This window comes from Porites lutea, chromosome 14 (assembly GCF_958299795.1).
Source record: "Porites lutea chromosome 14, jaPorLute2.1, whole genome shotgun sequence".
NCBI classification, from domain to species: Eukaryota; Metazoa; Cnidaria; class Anthozoa; order Scleractinia; family Poritidae; genus Porites; species Porites lutea.
In genome coordinates this window covers 293,938-320,000 of record NC_133214.1, presented here as the reverse complement: position 1 = coordinate 320,000, position 26,063 = coordinate 293,938, and the positions used below count along the sequence as shown (strand labels likewise).

The window sequence follows — 26,063 nt, the reverse complement described above, 5'->3', positions numbered from 1 at the left end:
CTGGCTTTCACTTGTGATGGGGTCGGAGTCGTAATCAGAAGAGCATAACTTTACCAAAACAGCCTTCTGATTCCGCAGAAGCGGGACGCTACTATGTCCTGGAAAATTGTCTTTCAAAGAAACAGATAACTTTTATTAAAAGACAATATTCCGGCCTTTTTATATCCAAATTTTGCCGTATCGAATTATGCATTTCGATTGATGTGTTCATTTTTTCACGTTTTTTGTAACCTTTTTTTCTTAAAAGGAAACCAAGGTTTAAAGTACTAGAATGTCTAGGCGTACGTACGGTAAGTGTACTGAATTCTCCGTTTGTGGAGAATTTGTAGAAAAACTTTATGGAAACCTTGTTTTTCAGTCATCTATTTAAGGATGTAATCAAAGACATCATGTGTACCTTTTCGATCAAGTAAAATTCCGCTTAATATAACTCGAGTCATCATCTAAATTTAGTTAGTGTAGAATTTGCGGAAAAACAATGAAAGACATCATGTTTGCCTTTTCGATCAATCTAGAAAGTAAAATTCCGCTTAATATAACTCGAGTCATCATCTAAATTTAGTTAGTGTAGAATTTGTGGAAAAACAATTAAAGACGTCATGTTTGCCTTTTCGATCAATCTAGAAAGTAAAATTTCGCTTAATATAACTCGAGTCATCATCTAAATTTATGTAGACAACAGCACGTATATTTTTATAATGCCTGGTGTCTATCATCTGGAACACGAGAGACGCCTCTCTTCTGCGTCTTGGTGGCGATTTCGCACCAAGACGGAGTCGTGAACAGGGCATACCAGTATGCAATTGCTATACTAGATGGAAGCATTTATCTGTGGTGTCTTCGGGAATATCAGCGAGGTACATATTTCGAGGAGAAACAATAAAATAATGTACCATCCATATGATACGAGTGAAGTGAATTAGTCCCCTGTTTTGCCATCACTGTCGAACCTTCCGTTTTCAGTATGGAGCGTTGCAGGACAGAAATCGAGTCTTAGGTTGTCTCTTCCGAGACAACTGAGATCCTGAAACATCTACTTTATGGAAGGTAATTTATTGCTTGCAATTTCTACGTTGCGATATGTGTAGTTCCGCCTTCCTGTCACAAAACGTTCAGTTTGTGTGCTAGTACATACAGCTAACGTAGAGAGGAGGCCATGTGTTAAGTGGCGCTTACTAGAGCATTAAACAATGGACAGTTGGTAAACCGTCAGCCCCGAAAAAAGGTCGGTCGTGTTCGAGAGGTTTCAACTATAGGGTTATGACTGGGAAATTTTAGTGTTATGGGTTGGGTCGGGTGGGTGGTGGCAAATTGAGGTTGGTCGGGGTTGTGTGGTGGGGGAAGGCTGAAAAAAAAAAAACAAACAAAAACAAAAACAGGGTGAAACAAGGCAACACAGAAAAATCTCCCAAGTCAAGATTAAATCATGATCTATTTTATTCCTCGTCGGTTAAACTAATGAACTTTTGTGTTTACAGTCCAAAGGTAATTCTAAAATCCAGTCCTCGAATTGCAAGTAACTGTGGTGGAAACGATTCTAATGGGGTTGTTCTACATTTTGAAGAGTGTTCCTCTTGGATTGTCTGAATGCGTCCAACACAGACAGCTTCTGATCGTGCCTTGAGCCGTTAATACAGTAGGGTGGTAATCAGGGTTGACGCATTTCGTTTTCCTGCAAACTGATTGTGTCTACGAAAACAAAGGTTCTCTCCGGCATAGCTTGATGAACTATGCAGAACTGAACAATATCACCCCTTAAGACACCATTTCTCTCTTGAGGTAACTAAGTGGAACTTTATCGTTTGAGTCTTTTCATAGACGTTAGTGGTAATTTAAGAGGTTATTCCAAAGGGGCAGATTAAAAGTTATGGGAGTCTTCATTTTCGTTCGTTAAACTTACCTATTTTCTTTCAAAGAGAGACTCCATGCTGTTCATCTTAAGACAGCTCACAACAAAAATAATTTCTTTTGAAAAACTTTCGTCACCTGTCACGGCTGATTACTTTTTTTCTAAATATATTATTATATTGTCGTTCGGTCTAGAAGTGGAAGCAACTAGTAACTCAGAACTAATACGTATGCCGGAAAAGCCACTGAGCATGTATTGGGATTATTGGTATATTTTTAAGTGTTTCTATTAGTGTGAAAAAAGTCCAATATTACATAATTGCGTTGTTGAGTTAACTACTTTATTTTTTTTCCTGTTTTAACCATTTTGGGTAAAAACCCAAAGTGAATTTTTATGCCTTTTCGCAGGCTTCCCAGGGTTGGTACTGTAATTTATTCACGGAATATAATTCTCACGCCCACGGGTCAAATATCCCGGATATTATCCCGAATTCGCTCCTTGTGGGTGACAACAGCCAGCGATCGTCCTGATCTGTTTATGTTCTTGGAAAGCTTATCTGTAAAGGTAACTTTGCTTATTTAAAACCGCTAGTGTAAGTAACTTTCAGAGCACCAGACTAATCCATGCCCTTGTTGATTTCCTTGTGCAATTTGTCCTGTTGGATTTTAGCTATGCAGCTTAATGGCTTGGAACGAATGTCAATAAGACGACGCCTAGGCCCTTTAGACTCTTGTTTGATGTTTGCTGTAGTTTTTCATAGTATTTGTTTTGCAAAGATGCACAATTTTTCGATAGTCCTTGTTGCAGAATTCTCATCTTTGATGTTTTCTATGAGGAAGCAAACGTGAAATTTAATTTGAGCTTACTCCACAGCGTGCGCAATGTAAGCTTAAGGTTAATTTATTAAATGCTTTAAAAAACCGCATCTAAGCTCATTTTTTAAGTAGAGGTCGACTGCTATGTTAAGAGATGCTTGCAAGTCGTAAATTTTTCTGTTTGTGTTATTGTCGCTTTTATAGTGCGTGTTTTTATTTCTGTTTACAAGGCGGTGTAAATTATGGCGTCTAGCTCAAGCATCATTCGTTGCTATCACTACTAAACGTAATTTGCGGCTTTTCTGTATAGGTCTCCCCGGGGCGATTTTTATTTTCTAGAAGGATAAGTGCAGATTTTATAATCTAAGGTCGCTGCGTAACTGTCGTTCTTCTGTACTAGCGACCAAACTGTTGTTCTTCTGTACTTGTGGAAGTTGGGAATACTGAAAAGATTGAATCGACCGCTGGATTTTTTAATGTCGCCGTCACACAACCGTCACATTCCACTTTCATAATCCATATAAGTTGAAGCTTATTATAGGCAATACCTTATTTCTTGTATTTCGAAGGGTAATTAAGTGGAATCGCTATTTCTTTTCGTTGTCAATCGTTTCTTTTCATCCAATTCATCCGCCTCCAATAGCCGTATTGTTATCTGATATCAGTATGCAAAAGTTGCTTAGGTGTTAAAAATTAGCATAAAATATTTTCACCTTGTTAATAAGTTATATTAAAAATTTCATTATTTTTAGCACGATTTTGCCCCAAGTTTGTACTTTTATTTTGCATGTGTATGTATGAGCTTTAATTTGGTGAGAAAATATATTTGTTCAGAAATCAGATTTCTTTATATTATACACTCCTCTCAATAAAGCAGATGCAGATTGGACTGGCTCTAACTATTCCTCTTATAGAGACATTCCTATTATTTAACAATTAATGAATAAGGCTGAGTATCTTATGAAGAATTATGGAGATCGAGGAGGGTGTTATCTGTCAAGGCCGTAGGCTGAGGCGGATAACACCCTCCGAGATCTCCATAATTCTTCATATGATACAAAAGCCGAATTCAATAATTGTTCTATTATTCATTCAAAATAATTGCTAGTTTAAAAACAGATTAAACATGCTTACCTCCATCGATGTTAAATTGATCTTTGATAGTGCACATTTAGGGTTGTTCAGCCCCGCAAATATATTCTCCGAATAGCAGATGTCGCCCTTCAAGTTGTCTTGCTGTCCTTGCCATGTTTTTAGCTATTATTTCGCATAATTCTTACTCTTGAAATGAGTGAAATGTCCGCCATTTTTGTTTTCACAACCAAAACAACTCAACGTGGTCCCCAGGTCTTCTTGGTTAATGGTACATTAACCTGCAAGGATGCTGCACTTTTGACGTCATCGGTTCATTAATGGCAAAATTCTTCCAAGTTTGGTCATCAGTAGCTGGTTATGGTGAATTATGTGTGTGCTTTTAGCCAATCAGAATGTGGGAAATATTTTGAATGAATAATAAAGATAGGTTAAATGACTGGAAAACGACATGGAAGGACCACTAAAAAGTGTCCGTCTCAACAAGTGTCCATGAAGAAAGAATTGACTGTGCTCTGTACATTGTCTAAAATAAAGGTCACGTTTTGTCGTCTCCTTTTTTCTGGTTTTAGCAGATTATCTGTTAACAGAGTTTAATTGAACTCATTTAACGAAGTTAGTCTCAACATTCAACCCAGGACTTTTTCTTCCACCTTTGGAAAGGTCAAGTCTTAAGACACTAAACCTATCTTCTCTCTCAGCCCAAGCAATGTTGAATGTTGCACACTTTATACTCTTTACCCAGGCATGATATAAAGCTTTTGCTGTTCACAACATAATTTATTTGGGGAGAAGGGGAAGGTCAGTAGAGACAAGTAAAGTAATAGCAAAAGTTGTTTTTACTAGTCTAGATATATGCATGTTTTATTTGCTTTTGTTGTTTAAGGATGGCTTTCAATAACTATCCCTAGGATGTTTTACTATCAGTAAGCAATTTCTTGCCTGCTGATTGGCCGAGAGTTATGTTCAATAAGAGTACACTAAACCATGGAAATGACGGGATGATGGTGAAATTTGTTTTCCTCTTTCTCGCGTGCACAATTCTCCTAGAAACTTCAAGGGAAATGGTCATCAAAACTTTCAGTGTTATTATGAAAAACAACATTTTGGCATCATTTCTATGGACATGGTTGATAATAGTACAGACTGAGGAAAATTGTTGTTGATTTACTTTTTTGTCCTCCATTGTGGGTTAGTGGAGACTCATTCTATAATTTTTTAAGAAGTCGCTTACAAATAATTGCTCAAAGATGTCAGTTAAAGCTATAAAAATAGTTTCTTATGACATTCCTCTGTGGCATAATTAAATTATATGAATAGTTGCCATTAGGGTTGTCACTAAGATTTCAAATTACACTGTATGTGCAATAAGCAGGCAAAGGATTGAACAGCTAGGAGGTTCTAGTGGTTCTCATAGTTCTTTTCCTTCTGTTTCCTGTGAAAGTAGCTGGGAGTTACTCAGACTCATACATACTCATAGAAGCCCAAAAGTCCCCTCTCTCCTGGAAATAAGTGACAACCCTTAACCATTGCATTGCTTACATATAGATTATAAAATTATGTTAGTGAATAAAAAGCATTTTCATAAATTTGAGGGTGTAATTTCAAAGTCAACACTTGTGGAGTGTATTTTCTGTTATGTTCAGTTTAGTAAATCTTTCCTTCTTTAATATTATTTTCTAGAATTGATTTCACTTCGTGAGAATGCATGTTATACAAACTACTGATAAAGGAACTTAATAGAAAAACCAACAGCTGAACTAGCCCGAACTCTAATCCTACCGCTCTAGCTGGTGATTATATCAAACTATCAAGTATTTAGTTTATTGTTTTTAAATTTTCACCTGCAGTTTCTTACCTAAACTGAATAATGCCAGTTGCAAATGGAGTGGAAAAGGCATTTCCTGGTGCAGGAACAAAACCTGGAGTAGAAGTTTGGAGAATAGAGGTAAATTAAGTATGGCTGTAATTTTTTTATTCATTCAGGTGACTAAGTTTATTATACTGTACTGCAGTTATCTCCAGCAATCTTGCAGGAATTCAACTTGTTGAAAATTTTCAAACCAGTTATTTTTTTTCTGGATCTTTGTTTATGACTAAAATTGAGACAAATGGAAATAAATTTTTAAGTTGTTTGAACATTTTTTAAACCAAAGGGAAACTTGACAAGGGATAATAATAATAATAGCTTAAATCTCCGGATCTAGGATTTGTCTTATTAGAAGGGTGGGATTTAAAGGTGAGTTAACACAATTGCATACAGTCACACCCCACTTTACAGACACCCACTTATATAATACGGACACCTCATTGTAATGGACAGTTTGCTTTGTCTCTAGGGAAAGAAAGCCCTTATATTTTCTCACAGTTTAACCCTCTTAATACAGATGCCCTGTTAATACAGACACCGTTTATGCCTCCCTCAGTACTAGTGTCCATATTAATGGGGTTTAACTGTACTTGTGCTCCCAGTCAGGGGTGTAATGTGAGGTTGAAGTAATAATTACCATCCACTTATTTAACATCCTCCTGCAGTTTTTCAAGCCTGTAAAAGTTGATCCAAAGCAACATGGGAAGTTTCACAAAGGAGATTCATATATCGTATTGCAGGTGATGTATAAAGATGAGTATTTTAATTTGTGTCACAGTAAAGCTGTATACTGGTCAGCATTTACAGGTAACAGTGCCCTGTTACCCTCTAATGTCACAGATTTTGCATAGTTGCCCTCTCAGAGATTTTGGCAGGAACCAGTTCCATTGTTAGATGTCGTGTGACCTGAAAGTAACCAATGAGAGTGCGTGCTGTCAGGAAAAATTCCCAGCTGTAAAACATTAATAATTATAGTTTTTTTTTTCTTCAAAAACAGACAATAGCTGTTGGTAGTAAAGCAAACGTATTTTTTTGGCTGGGACCAGAAACCTCTCAGGTATTGTATTATGTAGTATTTGTATTAAATTATTTCAATAATTCTGCATCTATCATACAGAACAAGTCTGTGTACAATGTACTCAATGCAAATTATCTAAAAATGTATTATCTTAATATTGTAACCCAGCTGCTCCAAGCAAAATATACTATATGTGTGCAAACATATGAAAGTGATAAAAAACTAATGAAATTTGTTATAACTGAACAATTTAATGACGGTAAGGGAGAAAATCAATGCTAGTGTAGTAAAAAATACACAATATAAAAAAACCCCTATTATTATAAGATTAAAATTATTATTATAAAGTTTACATTAATATTGTTATCATAGCTTATTAATGTTATCATTGTACAGGATGAAGCAGGGGCTGCTGCTCAGCTTGCTGTCACACTTGATGATGAACTGGGTGGTTTCCCTGTACAGCATCGAGAGGTTGGTTTTCCTGTGTCCTTGCCAAAGAGAAAAATATCATCAACTGTAACATTTTGAAATGAATGTTCTTTTTGTAGATGCTCCAACTTATATGTAATAAAGCTGATTATAAAGAGAAAAATGATAGCAATAATTATTAATTGAATTATTATATTATTTGTTACTTGTGGATGTAAGAAATGCTTTGGGTTACAAACAAAGTAATCCTCTTTCAGTCTGACCCCACTGAATGTTTTGCACGGTAGTTACATTTTATCCTTGGTTTAAATTTTATTTTATTTAGGTTAAAACTCATTATCTTACATTACCATACCAAAAACAAAGGAACAATGAGATTTGAAACAAAAGATAAAATTGAACCTCAGCATGTACATGTAAAAGCAAATAAAAATTATGAACATTGTAACTTTTGTGCCTTCATGTGTGTTTCTAGTCATGCTAAAGATTATGTGTTTAATTATATTTTTCCCAGGTTGGAGGACATGAGGATGAAGCATTTAAAGCCCTCTTTCCAAAGATGAGGTATAACTAACTTATATTACTGCAGCCAGTGCAGGTGTTACTGATGCATTTTGCTGCGGTTATCATTGCTATGGGTTTGAGAGTATACACAAACAAAGAGAGAGAAATTCTTATTCTGCCAACTCTCATGCATTATGTATGTCTCACGCCTGTGGACCAAACACATCGATCTTATGCATCGAAGACAATTCTCATGCCTTTCTAACAAATCCGGACAATTCGTTCCTCGACACATGAACGAAAATTCAATTCAGTTTCCCAGAAATATTCCAAAAAAGGCGCTTCATGTTGACTTGATGTCCAAACTGTATCACAACATTAAATAGCTTCGGAAGTGCTCAAAGGATGTTGGGATGTTTTCAGCATCGTTTCGGAAGTCCTCAGAAAATCATCAGAAATCTTTGGAAGTCGCTAGGACGTTATGGAAATCCCGGTTATGACAAGACAAAAATCTCACACATTTTGACTAAGAAAAAGTTGGCAGGTATATTAATTCTGTGATCAAATATTCCTAAAAGCTTTGCTGAATTATTGTTATTATCATTGTACATTTCTTAACTTTAGTTTACTTGATGGTGGTCATGCAAGTGGGTTTAAAGAGGGAAAGAAAAAGTTCAAAAAAGCTTTGCTGCAAGTAAAAGGAAAACGAAAAGTTTATGCTTCACAGGTGAGTGTTGTCAGCTTTTGAATAAAAAAAAGGGAAGACTTCATGCATGTACAGAGTTTGCATGCACCTTGAAAGTCCTTGAAAGTCCTTGAAAATTGAAGTAGGTGCTGGAAAGTCCTTGAATTTCAGTGCCAACTTTATCCAATCCAGCAAACAAAGAAACAACTTCAGGATAAAATTGCTCATGTTAAGGAAGAACTAAAAAGGACATAGACTCATTAGGCTCTTTTTTCGCACGGAATGGAGTCCTTGAAAAAGGGAAAATGTGTCCTTGAAAGTCGTTGAATTTTTTGTTCAAAAGAGTGTACGAACCCTGCATTTAGCAACATTCAAGCTATGACTTGACCTTTGTTTGATGTATGTCCTCTTCTCTTTCTTAGGTCTCACTGGAATTGTCTTCCCTTAATCAAGGTGATTGTTTTGTTCTGGACAGTGGGCGAAAAATTTTTGTGTGGATTGGAAAGGAGAGTAATCATAAGGAAAGGATAAATGTAAGTCACTAATGCCATATGAGTAACATTCTCTAAGCAACAGTTTTATTAAATGCAATAAATTCAGATGAATAATGTCATTGTGCATACAGATGTAATAGTGCTGCCCTTATGCAACAATAATTACTGCATCAAAATCTATATAATATTTCTGTTATGTTACTTTTGTTTTAGGCTTTGTCTTATGCAAGGGAGTTGAGAGATGAGGAAAGAGCGGGATTAGCTAGCGTTCAAATTGTTGGTAAGATCATATTGAGGACTGCAAATTTAAAGTTTTAACTCAAATGTCAGATAATAATTTGCTGTCTGTATGTGTTAAGGTACTACAATGTACAGTCAAACCCTGCTTCACAGACACCTGCTTAATACGGACACCTCATTATTAAGGACAGTTCACTTTGTTCATGGGGAAGGAAAGCCGTTAAATTTTCTTTAAATTACTTAATACGGACACCCCGTTAATAGAGACACTTTCAATGTCACTCTTAGTGTCTGTATTGAGAGCTTGGTTTGACTACACTTGAACAGATGCAAAAGCACAGAGGTCTCGCCGTTGGCAATTATTAACTCAGATACTGTCAGTAATGTTATTATTTGTCTGATTTATGCATTTTTCATAATTATTGATTCAATCTTTGCTTACACAGAAAGTCCAGAGGATGAAGAGGAGTTTTTTTATGCACTGACGGGAAACAAGCGAGTTCTGCAGATTACCAAGGAGGGTGAAAGTGATCAGCAAATTGATCAAGTAGTCAATCTTACTTTATATAGGTATGTAATATTATTGATTCACATCCTTTTCTCACCGGTGTTATCTCCATTTTGATGGCATGATGGCGAAGTGGTTAGACCCTGAAAATTTGGATGGCACTCAATATTATTATAGTGTGACCATTCAAATGAATGTTCTGTAGCAGCATTTCCTCATTACATTTTTATGGAGGTTGGAGAAGGGGCCGAGAGGTCTTGGGAAAATGTTGTACGTAAAGGTGAGCAAGGAACGAGAGACAGGGCAGCCCCACCTAAGGGCAAAGCAAGACAACCCCCAACAAAAAAACCTAACAATTCGCCCTCAAACCATGATGTGCAAATGTAAATTGAAGATGCCCTGCTCACACAGGTGTAATACATTTTTCCAATAACCAAGTCTGAATCACTAAAGTGTAGTGACGAAACTTTCAGATAAGGATGATTCTAAATTTCCTTTGTTTCTTATTAATCATGTTATGGATAGTAAGAGATAGAAGATGATAGGTTGAAAGCATATTATCCTGAATTTTATTTTGACCTGGTGGTTCCTTGTATAAATATAATGGTATGTTACAGGAGTCAATGTAAGCATATTTATGCGGGATTAATAATTTGTGTCATGTGTTTAAAGAGTTAAAGAAGATGAAACAGGAAACATAACAATGAAAGAGACAGGGGGTAAACCACTTTCACGGAAAGATCTAGATTCTGATGTAAGTTTTACATGATTTTACAGTGTGTGTTTTTAAACCAGAATACAGTATCACTTAGTATTAGGTTATCAGGTGAGTGGCAATACCAGTTTATAAATAGAGAGAGACTAACCACCACCCTAATTTCATAAGGTGTCTATGTGTCTGGGGGTGAGGGTGGGGGTCAGAAGAGTGGTTCATATATTTACAGTATAGCCATATATAGGTGTATTTGCTACTGCAAATAAAGAATGGATTCATTTTCTTCTATTTCTATCAGAAGGCCTCCTCACACTTTGTAAACTTTTATGACAGTACACTGTCTTGATCGTATATGTTGTGGTTCAATTTTATCCTTGGTTCAAATTTTCCTTTCTTTTGTTTTTGGGTATGGTAATGTATGATAATAATATGATAATGAGTTTGAAACAAAAGAAAAGAAAATTTGAACCAAGGATAAAATTGAACCACAACATATACACCTGATTTTTAAAAAAAACATCATTTGAAAAGTATAAACTGTGAACAATTGGACCTTATGGATTTATGGGTAGAAACTTCATTAGCAATGTGAATTTAAAGTTCTTCCAGAAAAGTTTACATTGTCAAAGCATTTTGCAATGATGCATTCCAAAAAAGGTTAAACAGTTTCCAGTTTTCTTAGCGAATAAGCCCACAACTTCACCTGTGCATGGCACATCAGAGATCTCTACAGCTAAAGAGCATAGCCATATCATTAACTGACACTTGCAAATCATAAGGTAGGTAGTAGGACCTAAAAGCTTCTTGGAAGACATTAAAAGACAGTGGCATGGAGTAAACAAAGTATTCTTGACAAGGGATATGCATTTGCATGAGCAGCTTGAGACAATTAAATAAATATAAAGTGTTTGTTGAAAGAACTTTGAATTTACCTTGCTAATGAATGTATACCCACAAATCCTTGAAGCCTCATGGTTTCTACTTTTTAAGCGACAACAATTTTTCCGTCAGGTATAATATATTTTCATAGCTTCAGTGGGTTAGGTATAGGCCAAAAAAAATTTAACTTAATGTACAATAAATGATAACTCTATTAATAAGAGTTCACAATACAATCTGTGTCTGTTGCAGGATGTGTTCATACTGGAGACTGGAGTGAGTGTGTATGTATGGATAGGACAGAAAGCTTCACGAAAAGAAAAGAGCAAAGCAATTAAGGATGCTCAAGTTAGTACTTACACCAGCCATTTGCACACAATCTAAAATTTCAATCTCACTACTATTCTCCTTATCCAACTGGAATATCTCACTCACTTTCTATCAAGAAGGCTGTATTGTAGGCTCAATTGTCTTAAATTTGTTGTGACGTCTTTTGTAAGTCCCAGCGCTCACAGTGTAAGACACAATCCTTTGACTCATTACCAAGGACTGTCAAAATCTTAATGATACCTGCATCATATAGTTAAGACTAAATGCCTTCATGCCAATACAAAGTTATTGTACTTGCTGGGCTTATCATCAGCGTGATAGAAAAGTTTTACAATTAAATTGGTTACAGCAAGTACAGCTGTATACCAAAGTATCTCAAACCCTAATATTACTTTTTATTTTTGAAGGGATTTTTGTCTGCAAGACAGTTGAATCCAAACACATCTTATAAAATTATCAAGGATGAACTTGAGCCAACAGAGTTTAAACAGTACTTTACTGAGTGGGAAGGAGAGATTGACGGACAGACCTACCAGGCTGGTCGTGGCATAGCTACAAAAGGTGCATGTACAGCATGGCTGGCTAGCCACTTCTTAGATCATTTCAGCCTCTAAATCAGCTTTAACTCCATGAGAATTTCCATTTTTTGGCCTCAGTTCACTTTAGAAACACTTTTCCTTAGTTGCCATTACTGCTAAGGTCATAGCATGAGTGGAACCTTCTGCCATTGTTAACATTCACCTACAGTGCATAAAAAAGAAAGAAACTAGCATACTTGCACAAATTTTTGACACACCTCATTTAAACTCAATAGGTACATCTGTGCAGTTGCAGTGGTGAAATAAATAAATAGCTAAAATTGTGGTATTAAAATTTAGCCATTTTTAGAAGAGGGTTTAGAAGATGCTCCAGTTTTGCCATCCAGACCACATTTGGAGGTCTAGTTTTTTGCAAATACTTACCACAACTTACTTGAGTACCAACTGCAGGGATATTCACACCCTTTTGTGACCCTAGGGGAGGGGTGATATAGGCTCAGTCTACAGCCATGAGTGTCTTGATGTGCTCGTGAAACTCCCCACCCACCTAGATGTGATAGTGTACTGACATAGTTTCTCTTGATTTATCTAGAACAAATTGAAAAAAAATTTGGAAAATTTGAAGTCAAGTCCATGCATAATAACAGGAAAACATCAGTGTCTTCTAGTAGCGGAAATCCCGATGATGGATCTGGAAGTAAGCAAGTGTGGAGAGTCAAAAGCTTTGAATTAGTACCTGTACCAGAAGAATCACATGGAGTGTTCTACTCCGGTGACTGTTATGTTGTTCTGTATACCTATCTCAAGAATACTAAGGAATACCACATCGTCTACTTTTGGTTGGTGAGTCAGTGCTTCTTGCTTTTGCTTGAGTGTTGCTCTGTTCTATCACTGATTATCAGTGAGACTATTGTGGAAGTTAACGCAATTAAGCTGCCTCAACAACTATCCGAATGAACACCTTGAATTCTGCTTGATACCCCTATACTTCTGCTAGTTGTGTGTTTGATTCGTCTGTCTGGATTGGCAAATGAGTCATGTCCTGTGTGTCCAATGCACAGACTACCCAGCCACACTGCCTCCATAATAGTAATCAATCTGATTGAATTTGACTGGTTGTTGGTTGCCAGGGAAATGACAGCACAAGTGATGAGCAAGGAGCAGCTGCAGCAGCTGCAGTTCAACTTGATGACAAGTTTAATGGTGAACCAATTCAGATCCGAGTTTGCGAAGGAAAGGAGCCTGATCATTTCTTTTCGATTTTCAATCGTCAACTCCTTATCTACCAGGTAAATCTTGAAATAAAGTGATAGAAAGCAAACAAGAATTGTCTCTTTCCCTTCCAAGATAACCAAAACTAAACGTTATTTTTTATTTTTAGGGGGGTCATGCAAGTGGCTTCCGGAATGTCCAGCAATCTGGGTCTGCTGGAGATACCCGACTTCTGCAAGTACGAGTTGTTGGAAACGATGCCAGGATTGTTGAGGTACAAGACAAAAGTCCTAATGGGTTATGCAGGTTACTGGTCGTTTTGATACGAGGTTATTCAGTTGAGGTGTAAATAGTTTTACGCACTTAGCTTAAAGAACGAAGGATATTCACCCAAAATGTTTTTCTTGTTCAATTGCAAACTATATTTGAAGTGAACGACATTTTTGTGCAATTTCACTTCTTGAGTTTGTTTCAAAACGACTTGAATCGAAACGATCGGATTCCTTTATATCGAAATAAGGATCCGTTAAAGCGTCTTCTTAAGAACATGTCTTCACCTCAATAATATTCCAAAATAATGGTCCAGTTAGTCTAGCTTTGAAACTGTTTCCTGTCTTTCTCGCGTTTGATAATTGTACACTTCAACAGATGGTGGGCGTTTATCAGTTCTCGCCACAATAGAATGGTCAATTCTTTGTTAAGTGAAAAAGGAGACAAATCTGTAACCAAGGCTATTTTATAACTTGAAGGTTATTCCAGTTGCTCAGTCACTAAACAGCAGTGATGTGTTCGTGCTGCATAATCCACATGCTTGTTTCATCTGGGTCGGTAAAGGCAGCATTGGTGATGAGCAGCATTGTGCAAAAGAAGTCTTAAAAAGGATCTCCATATCAGAGTACGACCTTCTCTTAGAGGGCAAAGACGAGAAGCCTAAAGACAAATGGGAGACATTTTGGCGCATGCTTGGTGGTAAAGCTGATTACGGATCAGCTAAACAGTCATGGGTGAGTTAGAATCTCGGCAAAAGCAGAAATTCACGTCCAAACGTGTCTCAAAAAGTTTGATTAACAAACAACGCATTTGCACGTGCGTTTAATGCTTATTTAGCAGCACGACGCTTTCTACATACGCTGACGTACCTTCTCAACACTGAAGTCATTTTATTCGCTGAAGATATTTGCTTGATTTCTATACTTTAGCCAAGCCAGCAGTTGGTTGGAGTGTTTGGCGTAGTTCATAATTCTCATACTTTAGTCTGAGAGGAGGCTCACTTGTGTGAATTCGGGGAAATTTTGGCGGCGGAAAGGCTCGGCCGCCAAGTTTCCCCGAATTTGCACAAGTCAAAGTGATTTTCTCTTCTTGGTCTGCATGTCTCTCCAATGACCAGTTACTCTTCAACATGTCAAGTTATCCACTAAGTTCTTACATGCCCTTCACGTGTTTGCATTTCTATTTACCACTTACTAAGAATGCACAGCTTGCTTTGCTATAGACTGCAAAACAGTCCGTATTTTTGCGTGTACAGTACGCGCGAGCAGTCAAACAAAAGGTCTGGAACGAGACTGAAAACAGAGAGTGAAACTGGGGAGCAACGCTAAAAAAGTTTTTTTTTCTCTCGCTTCACACGCCCTACGGGCGTGTGAGGCTCGTGCTTCGCGCGCGCAAGACCTACGCCACGCTTTACCGATTTCTTTACTGATTTTGAGAAAAAACCGACTGTTTGCTATCGCTACTTTCAGAGCGACTATCATTACTTACAGTTAACAAAGAGCTGTTTTACACATGGTTCATTCAACTTGTAAGATCGCGGCGGCATATGTGAAATCACTAACAGCTCTTCATGGGAACAAGTCAGCGACGTAAATCCCTTTCTCATTTCTTCTGCATTTCATGCAGAGTCTTTCCTCTCAGTGGTGGGTTTGAAGGTTCCGTTCGGGACGTATGAGAGCAAGATTTTTTTGAAATTGAATTTTTCTGCCCCTTAGGCGGAAGTAGAATCGACTGTCTATGCAGCCAGACTGTTCCACTGCTCTGACGCCTCAGGAAGGTTTGTTGTCGAGGAGGTTCTTAACTTTTCACAAGAAGATCTTGAAGAAGATGATGTAATGATTCTTGATGCATGGACTCAGCTGTTTATCTGGGTTGGATCAAAAGCTCGCAAAGAGGAAAAACGAGAGGCGATCAGGACAGCTGTGGTAACTACAAGGTTTCTTACTCTAACAATTGTAGGGAAACTGAAGGACGTAAAAAAGAATCTATTTAATTTTCCATAGCGCCTCAGGAAATGTTACGCTGGGATAAAATTTTAACCCTCCATTGAGTATACCTTCTTATAAAGGGGTTAGTTTCTGACGAAACTAGTCAGACTGTGTCAGTGAGGGTGATTGGATACATAGTCCACTATAGTAAACTGATTTGATTGAAAGTGGAGGAAAAAAGAGGAAGGAAGGGAGGGAGAGAGGAGGGAACCTTCACCCTCTTTCCCTACCCCCACCCCTCCCTCCCTCCCGTGCCCATTTTTTAAATGTTTAGAGGAGGCTAATTGGTAACACGTAAGATTTTGTGCACAGATTTAAAAGTCAGCGACTCATAATCTCGCCATAACGTGATTACCTTGGAAACCTTTTGTTATGCAAAGTATCTTTTACTATCAGGGCCTAATAAGCAACAACATTGTGTTTACAGGAATATGTGAAGACTGACCCACGACAGCGATCACCAAATAAACTGATTATGTTAGTGATAAAACAAGGGGCGGAACCATTGGCATTCAAATCATACTTTGTCGCCTGGGAACCACAGATGTGGAAAAAAAAGATGACTTATGAAGACCAATTAAAGGCCATCAAGCAGGGCAACGAAAATGTGGATGAAGATGCATGGACCATGGTATGGTGACGATAAATAGATTGAGCATCAGGCTCTTCTTAGGGGAGGGGAGAAAAGAGCCAAATGCTTCTTGTCTCTCCTTCCCCCTAAGGGAGATTTGATACTTGAGTTGTGTCTGTCTTATAAAGATGTTCATTAAAGGAGAAAGACATGAATCTGTAGGGGGAGGAGAGAAAAAAGCTAAAGATTATTTCTCTCTCCTCCCCCCAAAGGAAGGCTTGATACTTGAGTTGTGTCCGTCTTGTAAAGGTATTCTTTAAGGGAGAAAGACATGAATCTGTAGCGGGATTAAGGGACCAACTTTTCTTTCAGACTGAGTGGAACGAGGCACTCAAACCAAAAGAATATCCCATAGACGTGTTGCGGAAGAAAGGAGAGGAATTACCTGAAGATGTGGATCCTACAAAGAAAGAGGTGAAGTATTCCTTGATTAATGAAGGAATATAACGACTTGCCACTGAATTTACAAACTACTTTCTGTTGAAGGAAATTGAAAACAGATCTTAAATCACATCTAACCACATCTTTTCAGTTACGAGTCTACTACTGTTCTTTATTATCAGTATTTATTTCTTTTTTTTCATTGTAGGTGATTACTTAGTCACTTTTCATTGATTACCTAGGTTAGCCTCTGAACAAGTGAACCATTTTCAAGGTTTTCACAAGTTTTTATACAACTCTTCTTGTATATTTGCCGAAAACTATGAGAGTTGAGAAATCCTAAGTGCCCAATTGCATAGTGAAATCACGTCGAATTTCTTCAGTTAAACGTCGTCTTAGCCAAACTTTGTCCAAACTCTTCAATGATGAAATCATGAGAACCCTATACCTTTCGTCGTGACTATGGAGTGGTCAGCATCTATGCAAATTTATTGGAACAAAAGGAGGCGTTTGCATAAGAAAAGAGTTAAACTGCCACAGGATTTGTTTGGGACACCAACATGGCCGCCGTTTCATTGTTTTGGGACACCAATATGGCCGCCGTGACGTCATGTGAAGACACTCTATTGCGTGCCTGCAATGCATTGTGCTTACAGATTAGCCTTCGCATTTGTCAGGCTTGTTTAGGTCAGCATTTCCTTTTCAGGGACTGAGACTGTGAGAAAATTATAATGTTTTTGTTCTCGTCGTGTCATTAGACACCCAAGTCTGGGGAATGAAAGGTGGTTTGTGGAAGTCGGAGTTTTGCTTTCAAATGTGGGTAGGGCCAGAAAAAGTTTCAAAGCGTGCTTGTGCGTTTTGTTTTTCGCTTGTTAATACTATGTTTCTGGCTTTGTTATTTCCTCAGATGCATCTTGCAGATGATTCATTTGTTGAGCTTTTTAAAATGTCCAAGAAAGAGTGGGAAGGTGTTCCTCAGTGGAAGAAAAACCAGACCAAGAAAGCATTGGATCTGTTCTGAATGGGCAAAGTCTAACAAACAGCTAGAATTTTTTTTTTGCAACACTAGGAACTGGCGCTTTTTTTAATGTAGCTGATTGTTAAACAGCAGTGTGACCACTGTTACGGTGATAAAGCTTTAGGCGGTCAGCGGTCACTGAGCTAAATCAGAATTCACGAGAAGCAGTGGACTTGAGGGCTTCCTTTTTGATGGTTTTATTACAAGTTTTCATTCACGAGAACCCAACTAGAATCTCATTAATTTAAAACTACGTATTTATTCGTCGTGTGTTTCAATACTGCATAAATTTTCAGACATCTTTTAAAGGTTGCCATAGAGAATTTTTTAAAAATTGTCATGACGTATATGCATGTCGTCACGAAAGCAATGCTGCTCCTTTGCTGCATCCAAACAATGGACCCCTACTCTCCCCCCCCCCCCCCGTAAAAAAAAAAAAAAGAGGAAAAGGTAGGACTAAGCAACATGACCCTCCGCGACGTTATGCTCCTACGCCTTATTTAATTGGTTATCGAAATGAGGATCAGTGACTCTTCTGCCTTGGAGCCTTAGGGCGGTTATTTGCTTGGAGAGAATTCACTAAATCAATCGTTGTACTTAAAACCTGTGTGTTTTAACTAACTAAAATCAGAAATCCAAGCAGTCGATGTGGGTTTTGTTCATCTTGAATCCAAGAATTAATTCCCGCAAAAATTTCATGAAATTAGAATTTTCTAGATTAGATAGGGTAATAAAAGGGGATGTGTAATATTCCCATGTTTTGTATTCAATTGCAAAATCAATCATTAGAGTTGCAGTGTATATTTCAATTTGAATTTCCATTTATTTGTAGCACAATTTACTTAGGAGACTATATCATTACTATCCTTCCTCTTTGGGATTTTTAAGTGATCGATTGCGCACACGCGGTTTAGCACTGCCCGTCGTTCTTTGTCGCACTTAACTATCCTTGAGACCCAGATGTTTTGTTGATAGTCTTAGCACGTAGCCTAGGGCCTAAGTTATTTAATGTAATGTTGTCTGCACAACTTTAAAGGGAGCTTTTTTGGCGCACTATTCACATTCTTAGTTGTAGTGAAAATGTCCTTAATTTTTGTAATTATTTCGTCTTATTAAGGAATCAAGACCTTTTGACGTAAGACCAGTATAACTTTGAAAGTGTTATCTAGCCTCTTTAAAATGTCGAGACCTCAGTCTTTGCGCATTCTCGAAGACAAAAAATAGTTGACAGATGCGAACGGGCCGCTTGGAGTGTTTTAGCACCCAGGTAAAATAAATAGAAATATTAAATGCAAATAGTCGTTACAAAAATTTATCACTAGGACGTACGTAGGAATGACTCAGGTAGTGAGTTATTTGAGTTCTTTTTCTATTGTTTTTTTCTACTATTTATTGACTTCTCTTTTCGTACTGAACCTCCAGTTGAGAGGTTAGTAAGCAATAGTTAAGACAGATTCAGTGAGTTTTTGAAGTCACAGACAGTACTGTCATCTGGTTGTTTATCAAATACAATTTTCAAGCACAGCAAAGAGGAATCCTGTTGATTTTCTTTGTCGTAAATAAACCCCAAAGAGCAGACCATCAGAGGAGGGCCGGGGGGGGGGGGCGCAGTTTTGTTTTCGAATTTGTATGCGCTCTTCGACATGACATGACAGAGTACACTCTTTATCAAGGTGATTGTGAGATCTAGACGACTAAATCGAGAAGATGAATTGACTTTACGCCTTACAGTAAATTTGAGATTTAATAAATCTAAACGACCCTCTATTACCAACCGCTGCTAGGGAAATGAGCCCGCGCTCCTCCCCCGACCGAAAGAGTGCCGGAAATCGAGCCTATGTGTAATGCTGGAGAGGCGAAAAGATTGAATCCAAAAGGAGTCTTTGGATGCAAGTTGAAAGACGCCCTTGTACCGTTCATACTGGTGCGGGTGCATTAGTGGCCGGGGAGCGTTGGACTCAAGGGACCTGTTTCTAGAAAGGCCCGGAAACTTTTCGGGCCCGAAGGCAAATTTAAAAATCAAAAGCAGTTGAATAGTAGCACAGTTCCAAGCTCACAGACCAGTTAATTTTGTTTCGTTAACTGATAGTTTCATTGTATCATTTTCAGAATTATTAAAACTTTGATCTTGAATGCAAACACAGCCGACATAAAATTAAACAGCTTGCTATCGGCGGCTTTTAAGAGACGGTCCCAAGTACCCGGCCTCGAAAGCCGTCGGGGCCTGAACACTAGAAAAACCACCAAAATTCAATAAAAGATGAAACTTGCTCGCTTTTAGCCGAAAGAAAACTAAAAAATAATGTGAAATAGTTTAAATAGTTTCAAACAACGACTAGAAACCTATAGCCCTCTTTGCACAAAACTGAAAATCGCTAACGAAAGGTTTACTCTAGTGATTTCATTTGTGTTAAAATTTGCAAGGGTCAGCTTTTAAGACGAAAATTTTAAAATCCTGTTGTTCATCGTATGGATTTTATATTCACAAGCCAAAGTAAGGGTAAAAACCTGACAAAAAGGCTTAAACACCGGGCTCATTTCCGAGTTCAAAAGCACTGGACTAGTGTCAAATACTTGCCTTAGAAACACTATTAGTGTAAGGGTTGAATACAACATGTCTTAATAAAACAGTTGAACACGTTATTTAATATGGCACCTGTTAGTAACTAAAATATTAATATCAGCGTCATACTAGTACAGAGGTCAAACTTAATAGAAGTTTTTTAGCAGAAAAAATTAGTCGATTAATTCTCGCCTCGCAGTCATTCTTCCTGCACGAAAAGTGATTTTACGAAAAAGAGTTTTAAAAAATCAACCCGTTTGATGAGTCAGAATATAATATATTTATGGTTTAACAGAGTTATAATATTACTTTCACCCATCCACCGTAATCTTTAAGGTGTCTTCTATAGCAGTAGTTTACTTTACCTGTTAGAATACCCACTGATATAAACTGATAACGAAGTTAATACGTAATTCTTTTATTTACCAGACATGCAAGGGTTACCAGATTAACGCACAAACGACCAAATGGTCGAGTGCTCAATAAAAAAAAAGTACATGACCTGTTAATTAGATTAACGTATTTCAGCTTTCTGGTTTGATGCAGCCACCGTAAAAAACCAAACGTGGTATCGTTATGCATTTTACCAGGATATCTTCACTTTCGGCGGCCATTTTTATTATTGAACCCTTTGTTTCATTTACAATTATTATTCGTTATGGTACCTGTTGCATTGAAATTCAGGCAAAATTGATCTTTATTGTCATTTAATAACGTGTTCATTCTCGGCGCTTTAAGTTTTGTTCTTTCTTTTTTTTGACGCGTTATAATAAAAAGACCAGAATTACAGTGATTGAAATTTTCCCAAAATGGCCACGCCATGCCGCTTTGTGTTAAAAGTTGTCCGGGCAATTATAGTAATCTTGATAATTAGTCAGCGAAACTTTGTAATTACAACTAAATAATAAACAACGAAATTACAACAAAAGCATAAGCATGATTTTCGTACTTTAAAATTGGCAAGAGTCTCTATGATCGACACCTTCATGTTTGAAGTTCCCTTTTAGTAGAAAAAATAATAAGAATGATCAACACCTTCTACATATTTTATTTTCTTGTTATTTTATCTTATCTATTACACCTTTTGTAATTTTTGTTATAGGGAAGAGACACGAAAAGATAATTTGACACGCACAATTTGTACCCCTAAAAACCTCTATTAAAAGAATACACTGAATATTATCAAAACTGGCTATTTTTAGACGTCCGAAGTTGAGGTTGGACGAGTTAACTCTCCGCGGTCTCTACCATAATGTCATCTAAAATTGCCGGATTATTTAGGTCTCCCTTGAAATAAACGTTATTGACCATATAAAGAGCTACTTGTTTTTAACTACTGTTTATGCAATTCTAAGCCATTGTGGAGAATATAAGGCCAACTTTGAGTCAAAAATAGACGTTAAAAACACAAGTAACCCCTTGGTCAATGGTTCTTATAATAGGCAGTGATTCGTTGTTTTGTCTTAGTCCGATCAACTTTATCTACATTCCTTCAAACCTGTAATTTTATTGGAGAGACAGGTTTAAATCGGGAGCCAACTTGAAATCTTATCCTGGACATAAAGAGCTGATAGACTGGGTTACGCCGTTGCATCCTCATAGGGCATGAGGCATTCTCTGACCTGCCTTCTCTTCGAAAGGCTGTCCTGTTTATCCAAGGCGCGGAAAGGTTTTTGGCTTCAGACATCCAATATAGAACTTTGCATATTTTATTTTACTTGACAAAGAGAAGAATCCTAGATGCCCAGGTGTAAATCCTGGATCCATAAATAAAAGGGCACTTATAGTAAGACTTTAGGGCTCAATGAGCCTGGAGTTGTTTTTCTAGAAAAACACGCACTCCTTGTGGACAAACTCAAACCGACCGTCCCTGCCTCCACAAAGACGCCCTCATTTTGTTTCACATTAGTCCAACAACGCCGGGTGTGACTTGTTCATGACATTAAAATTGAAAACAAGTATATTAACTTTTAATGACATTTTTAGCAATTACAAGCAGAAGTGAAAACCTTGTTACAATGTGTTTGCAGCTGTTTTAAAAACCGCTGTTTTTCGTCTTTTTTCTTTCTCTTTTCAGCCATTTTAAGGCAGCTACGTTTCACGATTGACAAACACTAGCACTCAGAACTGAGGAGAAGCAAAGGGGAGTGTTAGGAAATGTGGGTTTTCCGATGAATTGCAAAATTCAGTACTGTGCGGAAAAGTGAATATTAGCTATAAAACTGCTTAACAACTATCACATTACCCATCTTTCTAAAGATAACTTCACAGCTAGAATGTTCCAGCAGTGCAACCACAAAACCATTGTTTTGTGTTAAGTGTCTTCATTACTTCAAAATAACTATAACTCAAAATCAGCTTCCGTGCAGTGCCAGGTCTCTGCACCATTCAACGTTGAAATTAACAAAGATAACCTTTTTTCAAACTAAAAACTCTTCTTGGTGGGTGTTGGTTATTTGCAAGTCAATGCCTCTGCTTTAAGGGACTGAATAAATTACAATACTCATTATGAAGTCTACATGGGTATGAGGAAACTGTTTAAAACAAGTGGGAACAGTATTAAAACCCCGTAGAAAGCTATAAACTGACCTTACTTCAGGTGCACGCATTGGAGTCGATTCAGTAAGCTTCAGGTGTTCAACGACTATAAAGCCGATGAAATGTTTGCTACTAACACACATCAACTAAGCTTCGCCCCGCCGCAATTGGAGAACAACATGCTCAACAGCTTGCAAGTGAACGAAACACCATCGTTTTTTGCTGATAACGTAATGATGGGACCAAATGGAAGCTGTTTCCCAGATGGTTCCACATTTCATGGAAACACCGCTAGTGACTCTGATTTCGCCAAAGGTATCTATAACTTACGTCCGAGAGGGCCTGCTCCACATTTACCAATAGCGCAACCAAAGTTTGAGCCAGAAGAAACGCCATCGCCCGTGAAATCAAAGCGTCAAAGGAATTCCCTCAAGAAACGTCTTTTGGTGAATGCGCGGGAGCGTGATCGAATGCGCGTCTTGAACAACGGTTTTCAAGCGCTTCGTGATGCCCTCCCCTGCTACATTGCTGATGGCCACATGGCCAAGATAACCACGCTTCGTTTAGCTATAAACTACATCAAGGCGCTGAACGAGGTCTTGAGCGAGGAACCGCCAACTGGCAAGCCAGTGACAAGGTGCGTGCCACCGCTGCAACATCCGGTACCTACTGCCTCATCCGCTCCTCCGTACAATCAGTCGTTGATTACGAATGAACCAGAACCATTCAGAGAGCCTCTTCCACCCATTGATGTAAGTTCTATTCAGTAGTATACTAGTGCAATAGCTAGAAAAATGAAATAACATTTTAAAAATACGAAGGGTAAAGCAAAACAAGATTTTTGCTTGTTCTATTGTTTGTTAACTGCCTCAATGCTAATTGCCCATAGACATTTGAAATTTATTGTGAACGCAAGCTATTTTGCAGGAACTTTTTACAATTATTTTGTCTCGGCAACAAATTTGTTATGGGTGCGCGTGTAAGAAAACAACAAAATCAGTTTTCATGACCTTTTCCTGATCATTTGCAAGAACGTTCAAGTTATTAGCTTAATGCACAGGATTAAAAAAAAAAGTATTTACAGGTTGGTAAACAATATCAAACGTAAAAATCTGCTCGGTTGATTTTTATTTGAATACAAACATACAAAGGTTAAGACCACCTTTTACGCTCATAATAAACAGGCCACAAGAAATCTCCAAGTTTTTAATCAGGTTTCGGTTTCTAGAAATTAGATTTCACTCGACGAAATGTTTGCCCTAGAAATAATAGAGATTGAAACGTTAAATCGGCTAAGCTGCTGTTTCTATGATGTTCTACTAATACATAGTTCTCAGTTTTGAACCCTTTTTTTCTGTTGAGAATATTCACATGCTGGCAAATAAAGGAAGCGTTGAAACGAAACTCGATTCTCGTGCAGCCTGAACTGCTTTCCCTTCAAATAAATAATTTTAAAGTACCTGATTTCTTCCCGTTTCTACTTTTGGTTGTCTTTTTTTGTATTTCTTTCGTTAAATTTTCATTTGAACAGTTTAAAACACGTTTAAGTTGAATATGTTTATGATCAAAGTACGATGACTTTTGATCTCTCTTTTGATATAAAAGCAAAATATTATTTACATAGTCCGAAAATGCTTTTTTGTTATTTCTGTTTTTTTTTTTCTGATTTCAGTAAATCCGTTAAAGAATTTGATTTCCAGTGTTTATAGCCTTTCGACCGAGAGCCTGAGACACAGATATATTTTAAAGCCGAATAAACGATTCAACTAAACACTTGGATTAGAAATTAGAAATAAATAAATAATATTTTTTATTGTAAACGATTTTTGAGCAAGTCATGGTTGCACTGTTCTTGGTAAAATATTTTTGCCGAGTTTAATCTGATTCGAAGCCCAACTCGTACATGTTACAATAAATTCAAGAAAAGCTGCTTTATAACCATTTCCATAACAAGTGGTTGAAATGAGAATAAAAACATTAAGAATTCCTGTTACACAAAAAAACCTTGATGTTTGTGCTTTTTTTTTTAATTGACTGCACGTATAGCGATCTTTTTAGAGTCTGAAAACTAATTATTGATATACAGAGCTAATTATCGCTGTACTATGTAATGTATTTTACATTAAAAATCTCTCAAAAAGTAAAAAAGACTGTATTATATCGTGGATAAAATTTTAAGTATCTATATTTCCTTTGTTCTTGTAGGTCATGACAAATTGGCGGGATGTAACTAACTCATTCACGACGGCGGTACAACCATTGCAGAAATCAGCCCGCTCGCAAGACGATTTCCTGTTGTAGGTTCCGTGGAAAATGCAGAACCGCTCCCTCAATGAATCATAACTAAATAAGCTTACGGCGAACGAATTTAACAAGCGTTTTGTAGTTGTAGATAAATGCAGGTGGAGATAAGAAGATATTGATGCCATTTATTGATAAAATGTACCACCGCAGTATAGTTTAAACCCAGATGTTCTTCATATAGAAATGCCGCATTATATATAATTCATTTCAACCTGCGCCACTTTTATACGCCTTTCTTTGTAATTAGCCGAAAACCGTTTCACAGCTATCATTAAAGCAAGCTTGTCTGCTTTAGACACTCAATTACTGGAAAGACTGAAAGATAAATTCGCAATAAACGTTGTAAATTTTGGATCCCATAAAGTGTGGTTTTTTGTGTGAAGAACTTTAAACATTTGCTGAGCTTCAAACAGTACGACAAGACGACTGTAGTCATATTTCAAGCGCGCGGACGATAGAGCCGACACCCAAGGAAAATTCAGACTCTTGATCTCCGCATAGTTTGAAAGCATCCACCTTAAATCAGGGGGGCCCTCGTTTTCAAATTCAACATTACTCTCTTGGAAAAATGGATAGGGCAATGAAAACTCAAAACTAACTGATCCTTTCGTAGTTAATAGTTCACTTACATACGGGCCCGAAAAGAAAGGCGTCTCTAACCCCTACCTGTAATTATCACTGAAGCTTAAAATCGCTTCTCTTTGGGTAGCACACAGCTAAAAACTAGTCAGATCTGGCTTATACAGGGTTGGATAGACTATAGACTGACATGATATATTTTGTTAAAAATTGTTATAGCATAGAGCTACACACTAATTTTGAAAGTGATCGAGTGTTCCCCTTTTTTCCCGCTAGGGAACATATTGAGGCATGCAGTGTCTTGTTTTGAAAAATTCTAATGTAGCCTCTTTCAGCCAATTTCGATCGTTTTAAACTCATTTTTCTGGGATTTGAAGGTTTTTCGATAGTTAGACAATCAGTGATCTATTTCAATCGTGGTAGTTATTCTGACGTATAGTAAGCAACTGAATTCGTAACTAGACTTTTTTTTATTCCTTAAACTTTTCTTGCCAGAGTGAAGTTAGGTGGCTGGATGTGTGGGAGCAAATTTACCCGTATTTTGCAACTCCTCGGTCGCAAACAGTATTACAATTTTTAAAAGGCTAGAGAATTATTTCTCGTCATGTT

At 37.4% G+C, this 26,063-nt stretch overlaps 2 protein-coding genes across 2 annotated transcripts; both read left to right on the top strand.

Moving 5' to 3' along the window:
• The first annotated feature begins 2,328 nt into the window (after nt 1-2,328).
• Nucleotides 2,329-19,005, top strand: LOC140924333 (advillin-like). The gene is made up of 21 exons (XM_073374363.1): nt 2,329-2,413; nt 5,607-5,704; nt 6,292-6,366; nt 6,624-6,683; nt 7,041-7,118; nt 7,591-7,640; nt 8,205-8,307; nt 8,688-8,798; nt 8,973-9,039; nt 9,446-9,569; nt 10,180-10,261; nt 11,354-11,449; nt 11,839-11,992; nt 12,563-12,813; nt 13,101-13,259; nt 13,352-13,456; nt 13,932-14,186; nt 15,168-15,377; nt 15,868-16,071; nt 16,384-16,485; nt 17,360-19,005. Exons 2-21 carry the CDS (start codon nt 5,627-5,629, stop codon nt 17,471-17,473), a joined length of 2,478 nt encoding a protein of 825 aa, XP_073230464.1. The 5' UTR covers nt 2,329-2,413; nt 5,607-5,626; the 3' UTR covers nt 17,474-19,005.
• Nucleotides 19,006-22,462: 3,457 nt separating this feature from the next.
• Nucleotides 22,463-25,227, top strand: LOC140924368 (uncharacterized). Its single transcript, XM_073374400.1, has 2 exons — nt 22,463-23,323; nt 24,777-25,227. The coding sequence occupies exons 1-2, from the start codon at nt 22,694-22,696 to the stop codon at nt 24,870-24,872; spliced, it is 726 nt and encodes a 241-aa protein (XP_073230501.1). The 5' UTR covers nt 22,463-22,693; the 3' UTR covers nt 24,873-25,227.
• The last annotated feature ends 836 nt before the right edge of the window (nt 25,228-26,063 follow it).